Source organism: Quercus suber, unplaced genomic scaffold, assembly GCF_002906115.3.
Source record: "Quercus suber isolate HL8 unplaced genomic scaffold, Cork oak 2.0 scaffold_123A, whole genome shotgun sequence".
Classification (NCBI taxonomy): Eukaryota; Viridiplantae; Streptophyta; class Magnoliopsida; order Fagales; family Fagaceae; genus Quercus; species Quercus suber.
This window is the reverse complement of record NW_027071806.1, coordinates 942035-951152: the sequence shown is the minus strand read 5'-3', so window position 1 is coordinate 951152 and position 9118 is coordinate 942035. Positions and strand designations below refer to the sequence as shown.

Below are 9118 nucleotides of genomic sequence, written 5' to 3'. Positions count from 1 at the left end.
CAGCAAGTGACTGGATGCTGACGTAAGCTAGGGCTGACGTGGCACTGATGACGTCACGGTGACGTCAGCCTGAACTGAGGACGTCGCGTGGGGCGCATCTGGCGCGTGGGGCGCAGACGCAGAAGCTTCAGGTGGTGCGTGAGGGCGCGTGGGCACTCCGATGACTGCAAGGCTTTCACCAAATGGTAGATCGTTCCAAGACGATCTCAGTGATACCTCCAGAAATATGATTGGAGCAATATTTGAGGCAGGATGACACGTGCAGTGATCTTGTGCGGTGTTGGACTCCTCAACGATAGCGGCTGCAGGTCTGGAACCAGAAGACAACGCTTGGAAGACGTCGGCGGTTCAACGGCGAGAGGCTGCGGCGACTGTTGTGATGGCGGAAGCGATGTTAAGAGTGGAGTAACACCAATAAAGATAAGACTGCTAAGAAAAGGTCAGAGCAGTGGCTCTGATACCATGTTAGAAATACTGAATGATTGTATTGTATTTCGTAATTGAAGAATATACATGCGATGCCTTTATATAGGAGGCATATGTGTGCGGTACAAGCAAGCATATGTGTGCGGTACAAGTAAAGTGTAGTACAAGTACAAGTGTGCTATACAAGTAAACTAACTGGGCCTAAAGCCCATAACATAAAATACATTAACAGAGGAAAATACTACGTACAGGAAATTAGCTACAACAACTACACAATCCGGATTGTGGACTCGAGCATACGCAAGGACAATTACTTCTCCTTCTCCACCCCGGCTTATTCTTTATATGAATATAACTTCAGTTCTCTAAACCCATCATATATAGATCCTAATTATACCACGTATCAGAGAAAGATGGATTTAAATTCGGAGTGGAATTTTCAACTGCTATCACGGAGTGTGGTTTTTATGAGCTGTGAAAAACCAGTGAAATCTCCGCTGTATTTGGACACTTCTACTTGCAATTATAATGACAACTCTTCTTCTATATCTGATTCCAAGAGGTATAGGATATGTTAAAGTCGGTATAACCAACGCATCCCAAGTGGAGGACTCGTGCCAAGTAGAGAAGATGTTTCTGACTTCGTGGCCAACAAATAATGATGACCAAAATATCTCCTGTACAGACGTCCACAATGAATTGGTATATGGTTTTGAGCTTTCATGGCTCCAAAGTAATTGTGAAAGTTATTGCCCAAAATCCAACCTTTGTTTCCTCAATGACACGAACCATCTTCAATGCATCCGCGACTTTACTGAAGGTAAATAAGGCCATAACACCTTACATTCTCTAATTAAATACCTTACATGCATGTTGTGCATTATTTTCCCTTTGCAAGTTTCTTTCTTTTCTGAACGCTTGCATTTTTCCACTGTCACTATTCACTGTACCATTCATCTATTTATTCTATTAAACTTCTATAAGACCAAACTTCTTGGTGCATACACCATAACCATAATTCCTTACCAGTGTAATACACATGCTAGGATATTTTTATACATGTCTCAGAATAATGACTGGATTTAATTTTAAGGTTTCCAATCGCTGATATGTTTTTCTTTTATTTGTCATTGCAGGAGTGCTTTACCGTATCCTATATACACTCGTAGGTGAGGTTTCTATCTCAAAAAGTTGTTTGAAGATTAATATAGAATGGACAATAAAATAGAATTTTATGAGTAATGGTTCCTGATGTGATGATGAATACACAAGTAGAGGAATAACCATGTAGTTGGGCAATCAATTGGTCTATCTTAAACATTTGTGCTTTAGGAAATGAAAAGTAATAATTATCGAATTTTTGAAGAAGATAGCTTCTTCATGCGTACCCCCATCCATTCCAATGTAATAAACATGTTAGGGAATAGTTATTGTAGTCGTATAATGACTAAATTCGATTTTAAATTTCTCAACGTTGATATTGTTTTTTTTCTTTGTCAAAAATACAGATTTGGTATATTTATTTGTTGAAAGTGCACAATGGTGGAAGAAAATACCATATGATGATTATGCACTCGAATTACTCGATGGTGAGGTTTCTATCTCAAAAAAAGTTTTTTGAAGGATAGTAATTAATACAGAATGAACAAGGAAATAGAATTGCATGAGTAATTTCCCTTGATGTTTGATCTCAAACAAATGAATACAAATATTTTGTTTTACGTTTTGGTAAAAATAGTATGTCCTGTATTTGATTTTTATCATTTTAAACTTTGGTTATTTTATAAGAAAAATCAAACACATACATGGTAATTGGTGGAACAAAAAGCAAGTTTAACAAGGGATCAAATTTAGGATGTTTTGCTCCATTACCATAATAAATTACATATTCTCCCAAAAGATTAAATTAATAGGAAATGTTAAGTTTAATCATTTAATCATAATTTTAACAATCTCATTCTTTTAGGCTCGATGATATGAAAAGTAAAAATTATTGAATTTCTTAAGAAATTAGCTTCCTTTGAATAAAAATTTACCTTTCCTAGCTCCAAATTTTTCCATGAGAATAAAGGTTTAGTACTTACTATTCAATGCAAAATGCATGTCTGAACATTTACTCCATTATAACCTAATTAAAATATCATTTGCTTGACTTAATGGGAAAGTTCTTCAACCCTGGCCATAGGTTAACTAATGTTAAATTATTAATTTTCTCAAAAGTTTAAGATGTTCAGAAATGATAAATTTAATAATTTAACCACATAATTCTAAGTTTTAACAACTAATGTTTATTAGGAACTCTGAAAGCATTTGATTGAGCTTGACTCAATTAAAGTGACATCCCAATTTTAAGACCATATATATATATATATATATATATATATTACAAAGCCAACCGGCTTTTAAGGTTGTTGATATTTCTTGCTGAGCATGGCCCAATGTAAGATCTTACTGCAGTTTTATTAGAGTTTTTAAGGCAGTTTTATTAGGCCTTAGACTTTTCAAGTTATTCTGGTCATTTGTTTCACTAATTAGTAATTCATTTTTCATTAGCAAAAAGTATTTTCACCTTCTTCTTGTTTATATTTCTTGCAGAAAATTTGTTGATACTACTGAAAATCGGTAATAATCCGAATCTCTTCTTCAACTATAATTTTTTTAGCTTATCATTCCTTAAGATTGTGATTAAAAATAGTTTACCATGCAAACAAGATGTAAATATTAGTTACATTAACATGAAACAAAATATATTGTGCTTAATTACTAGGATTAAGAAGGTATGTAGTTGTAAGTCTAACTATAATTTCAACTAAAAATTAAAAAAGCTGAAAGGAGCAACAACAAATTTGTTTTCTTATAGTTATTTTGGTGATGTTTCTGAACAGTTTTATTTCACCTTGAAACAAAGACTGTCTTAGGGATTCCATGTGTGGTGGCATATTTGATATATAAGTGGCGTAAGAGACATTTATCAGTGGATTATGCTGTTGAAGAATTTCTACAAAGCCAAATTAACCTCATGCCAATTAGGTACTCTTACTCAAAAATTAGGAAGATGTCCAAAGGTTTCAAGGACAAATTGGGTGAAGGAGGCTATGGTTCTTTATATAAAGGAAAGCTTGAAAGTGACCATCCTGTAGCCATAAAGATGTTGGGTAACTCTAAAGCTAACTGGCAAGATTTTATCAATGAAGTTTCAACAATTGGAAGGATTCACCATGTGAATGTGGTGCAACTCATTGGCTTCTGTGCTGAGGGGCCAAAGCGTGCCCTTATATATGAATTCATGCCCAATGGTTCTCTTGAAAAATACATTTTTTCTCGAGAAGAAAGTATTCCCTTAAGTATTGAGAAAACATATGAGATTTCTCTTGGAGTGGCTCGTGGGATTGAATATCTACATCGAGGATGTGACATGCAAATTCTTCATTTTGATTTCAAGCCTCATAATATTCTTCTCGATGAGAACTTCATTCCCAAAGTTTCTGATTTTGGGCTTGCAAAACTTTATCCAGCGAATGATAGCATAGTGTCTTTGACTGCTGCAAGGGGAACACTAGGATACATAGCTCCAGAGTTGTTCTATAAAAACATTGGAGGGGTCTCCTATAAAGCTGATGTTTATAGTTTTGGCATGTTATTGTTGGAAATGGCAAGTGGAAGAAAGAACGTGAATGCATTTGCAGACCATTCAAGCCAAATTTACTTCCCAACTTGGGTTTATGGCCAATTTAGCACAGGAAATGACATAGAAATAGAAGACGCCACAGAGGAGGAGACGAAAACTACTAAGAAGATGATCATAGTCACATTATGGTGCATACAGATGAAACCTAGTGACCATCCTTCAATGAACAAAGTTGTAGAAATGCTTGAAGGAGAAGTTGAATGCTTGGAAATGCCTTCCAAGCCTTTCCTATCATCATCACCTAGGAGACAAATAAGGGATGTAGGAGACAACTTAAATTCAACTAGTTCATCATTTCAATCAGGTGAATCAAGTCAATCGGCTAAACTTTAAATGCAAGGGAAAGCTAACACCACTATTTGATAGTATAAAGACACTTCATATTTTTGTGTGACAAATATTTGGTCCCTTGATTATTTATGATAGCTATCCTTACCTACAACAATTTTTTTTTTTTTTTTTGCTTAGTATGTGGTATATTTATTTGTTAAAGTCCTTGTAGGAGGAATTTTTTTTTTAAATTTATAATTGTGAATGTGTAATTGATTAAGTTAATAAACAATGCTGAATAACCGGACAATGTATTTTGGAGTGGCAATAGTCCAGTTGTAGAAATTGCTTTGCTCCTATTTATATATTCAGTATTCATATGCATGGTTAAGCAATCAAGTAATGTTATTAACAAAAAAAAAAAAACAAAAACAAAAAAAAAAACAAAAAAAAAAGAAGAAAAAAGAAAAAAAAAATAAGGATTATTCTCTTTTAATTGTGAGGAAATTGTTTCACAACACCTTAATTATTTGCTGATGGTATTACACTATCATATACATTATAAATGTGTCACTTTGAGTCGAATACACATGACCAGTCTTATTCAATCGCTTATAGTGTAGATATATCATCTATAGCTATATCTATGAATGTTTGTATTGTACACCATTCACTTTTTTTGGAAGTTCTTATAAAACTTTTTTTTTTATCAAGTTATTCTTTTTCTTTCTTTTTTTTGGGTATAAAATAATGGATATAATGCCACATCATTTAACATTTTTGGCTAAAATCCAAGCTATAAATTTTATATTTGAGTGATTTTTTTTTTTTTTTTTGTATTAAAAGAATTTTGACTTTTAAAAATTTTTTTTATTTTTATTGTAGCCCTTGTCCTTTCGTCTATTGTCATCTATAAATCTAATACTACTTTAATATGTGATGGAATGTCATTTTAAACATGATGAGCATTTCTTCATTTTGGTTATTTTGTTAAAACTGACAAAAGTAAAATTTTTTGGAATCTGCTTATTTTACTGAAACTGAAAACTTTTTGCTGAAAGTACTATAAATAAAAGTAAAAATTAGCTGAAATAGTATAGTTGAACCCATAAATAATATTAAAAAGTGCAGTGAGACTCATAAATAATAGCAAAAATAAGTTAAATAGTAAAATAATTTGGCAAAAATAATCCATACCAAATGCACACTTAGTCATCTAGTGCAAGTAAGAGATTGGGACATTCTGATTTCAGTATGGTATGCAGAGTCCAAGTTAGGCGTGATTCATAAAGCAGAGGTTGTATATACTCATAGANAAAAAAAAAAAAAAAAAAAAAAAAAACCCACCTCGGTACCTCATAAGTCATATCCAAGGATAGCCCAAAGAGCTTGAAGTGCATTCAACGCCCATATTGAGATCAATTTGAGGGAAAGATCCAATAGTTGCACTGCCACTTTCGTAGAGCCCATTAAGAAAATGATATTCACATAATAAAACTCTCCAAGCTTACACTTGGGTTGAAGAAAGAAGTTTGTCTCATTCATATATTTTGGGCTTCGAACCGCTTTTGGACCTAATCTTCCCCCACAGTAAATTTTTTTATTTTTTATTTTACTTTATAGAGAGCAGGTTAATTCATTTTAACCCAAATATGACATAAATCTACTAAAACTCAACCCTAACTTACCAACTTCATGTCATGTTCACATCTAATATTATCCCTAAATTTATGGATATCCACATTTTTCCAATACATAATAAAAATAATAATTTAAAAATAAAAATAAAAATAGAAACAAACCAACAAACAAAACCCAAACCTATAAAACCCAAGCCTCTGGTATAATTGTAGCCTATTGGAACCAATATGCTAGGCCTTTCTGTTTCGTTTGCCTCCAAACTACCTTTTAAGGGTGTTAGTCCCTCCAACTTGTTGCAGTAATCCTCCCTGTGCCCATTCCTCTTCCTGTGGCAATATCCCCAACATAAGCTTTCCGTTTCGATTGAACAGCGACCCAGAATACTGCGAGGACTCAAGGTATGTACTGTGGTGTGAGAACAATCGTACGGTGCTGTACTTATTTGGAGGAAAATACTACGTACAGGAAATCAGTTACAACAACTACACAATCCGGATTGTGGACTCGAGCATACGTAAGGACAATTACTTCTCCTTCTCCACCCCGACTTATTCTTTATATGAACATAACTTCAGTTCGAATCGCCCATCATATGGAAATCCTGATTATACCACGTATCAGCCAAAAGGGACGTTCGAGCGGTATACCACGTATTATTATCAATACCTATCACGGAGTTTGGTTTTCATGAGCTGTGAAAAACCGGTGAAATCCCCACTGTATTTGGACACTTCTACTTGCAATTATAATGACAACTCTTCTTCTATATCTGATTCCAAGAGGTATAGATATATATGTTAAAGTCGGTGAAACCTCCGCATCCCAAGTGGAGGACTCGTGCCAAGTAGAGAAGATGTTTCTGACTTCGTGGCCAACAAATAATGATGACCAAAATATCTCCTGTACAGACGTCCACAATGAATTGGTATATGGTTTTGAGCTTTCATGGCTCCAAAGAAATTGTTTCCTCAATGGCACGAACCATATTCAATGCATCCGCGACTTTACTGAAGGTAAATAAGGCCATAACACTTTACATTCTCTAATTAAATACCTTACATGCATGTTGTGCATTATTTTCCCTTTGCAAGATTCTTTCTTTTCTGAACTCCTGCATTTTTCCACTGTCACTATTCACTAACCATTTCGTGTATATATTGTTTCTATTGAACTTCTATAAGACCAAACTTCTTGGTGCATGCAGCATACACCATCCATAATAGACATGCTAGGATATTTTTATTCAAGTCTCGGTATAATGGCTAGATTTGATTTTAAATTCTCCAAAAGCTGATGTTAATTTTTTTTTTTTGTCAAAGGAGGATTGCTTAAACGTATCCTATATCAACTCGAAGGTGAGGTTTCTATCTTAAAAACTTGTTTGAAGGGTCAGATAGGATGGACAGTAAAATAGAATTGTATGAGTAATTGTGCCTGATGTGATGATGACACAAGTAGAGGAAAAACCATGTACTTGGGCAATTGGTTGATCTCAAACTTTTATGTGCACGAGTAAATGAAAAGTAAAAATTATCAAATTTCTTAAGAAGATAGCTTCTTGGTGCGTACGCAATCAATTCTAGTGTAATTGACATATTAGGAAATATCGATCGTAGTTTCCGTATAATGACTAAATTAATTTTAAATGCAGAATGGTACTACGGCTATAATCGACAGAATCGCTACTGGTGGAATGCCTTAGTCAAAAATGGAGAATACACAGGTGAGGTTTCTATCTCAAAAAATTTGTTTGAAGGATAATAATTAATATAGAATCGACAAGGAAATAGAATTGCATGAGTAATTGCGCCTGATGTACTTGGGTAATTGGTTAATCTCAATCTTTTAGGCTTGAGGAAATGGAAAGTAAAAAATAATCGAATTTCTCAAGAAAATAGCTTCTTAAGAAATCAAACCACTCTCTCTCCAACCTCTTCCACCATTTTCATCCTTCACAGAAAAACTCAGTCACTACCAATAAATCCAATCCAAAGGTCCCCAATTGCAAACCACTTTTTTGGTGTTACATTGTTTCCGTTCTCCCCTGTTCTTCCTCAATTTCAGATCAACCCATTTAGAAATCAAATCCTTATTATTTCTTTCAAAATCAACCCATTCAGATCAAACACACAAATATAATCAGATCAAACCCGTTCAAAAAAAAAAAAAAAAAATACTCAAACAACCCAGTTTAACAGTCATGAGACAGAATACGATCAGAGAGAGAACGTAATCAGAGAAAGAAGGCGATTAGAGTGGGTCAAACTCAACTCAGCTTTCTCGCGAGTTAGCTGAGAAGCCGGTATTGATGACAGTTAGAGTTTCGGCATCTGGTTCTTAAGACGCAAAGCCATGGGGTTGAGAATTGAGTTGTTAATGCAGTTTTATTAGGCCTTGGACTTTTCTAGTTATTTTGGTCACTTGTTTCACTAATTAGTAATTCATCATTCGTCAATCTCAAAAAAAAAAAAAAAAGGTAATTCATCTTTCGTCAGAAAAAATTAATTTTACCTTTATTTATGAATTTTTTTGCAGAGTATCGGCTCTTCAGGGTCTATACAGTTCTTCACACTGGTAATAACCTGATCTCTTCCTCAACTTTTTTTAGCATACTATTCATAAACGTTGTGCTTAAAAATAGTTAGTTAGTTACTCCTGCAAACAAGACGTAAATAGTAGTTGCATTAACATGAAAATAACATATATTGTGCTTTTCTTCTGTCACGCCCCAAACTTAAAAAATAGTCCAAAACATGAGAAAACTAAAAGGCATTTGTAAATTTTTTCAATCCAAAGAATTCTCACAAACATCAAGAAATTTTCATAACAATTTCATTAAAGATACTCCCAAAGTACATTAGAACTTTATGAATAATTACAAATACCACTTGCCACAAAAGAATTGAGGTCTACATAATAATTACATGTCAATAACTTGTTCTAATGCGGATAAAAGTCATCAACACTATTTTATATAAAAGAATAAGTCAAGTCTCCTTTAGGATGTACAACACCTAAGGATCACCATCTCAAAAATCTAGCCTCCATTAGTAGTTGTCTAATCCATTAGTAGTTGTCTAACTACTACTAGCC

At 33.9% G+C, this 9118-nt stretch overlaps 1 protein-coding gene across 1 annotated transcript; it reads left to right on the top strand.

Moving 5' to 3' along the window:
- The first annotated feature begins 839 nt into the window (after positions 1 to 839).
- On the top strand, positions 840 to 4447 carry LOC112031193 (rust resistance kinase Lr10-like). The gene is made up of 3 exons (XM_065770196.1): positions 840 to 988; positions 1563 to 1591; positions 3312 to 4447. Exons 1-3 carry the CDS (start codon positions 840 to 842, stop codon positions 4445 to 4447), a joined length of 1314 nt encoding a protein of 437 aa, XP_065626268.1.
- Positions 4448 to 9118: the final 4671 nt, after the last annotated feature.

Excerpts from the sequence above, each read along its gene's own strand:
- LOC112031193 (XM_065770196.1), top strand. The coding sequence starts at position 840 with ATGGATTTAAATTCGGAGTGGAATTTTCAACTGCTATCACGGAGTGTG. Across the intron at positions 989-1,562 it reads TCTATATCTGATTCCAAGAG|GAGTGCTTTACCGTATCCTA; the intron begins GTATAGGATATG and ends TTGTCATTGCAG. Across the intron at positions 1,592-3,311 it reads ACCGTATCCTATATACACTC|TTTTATTTCACCTTGAAACA; the intron begins GTAGGTGAGGTT and ends GTTTCTGAACAG.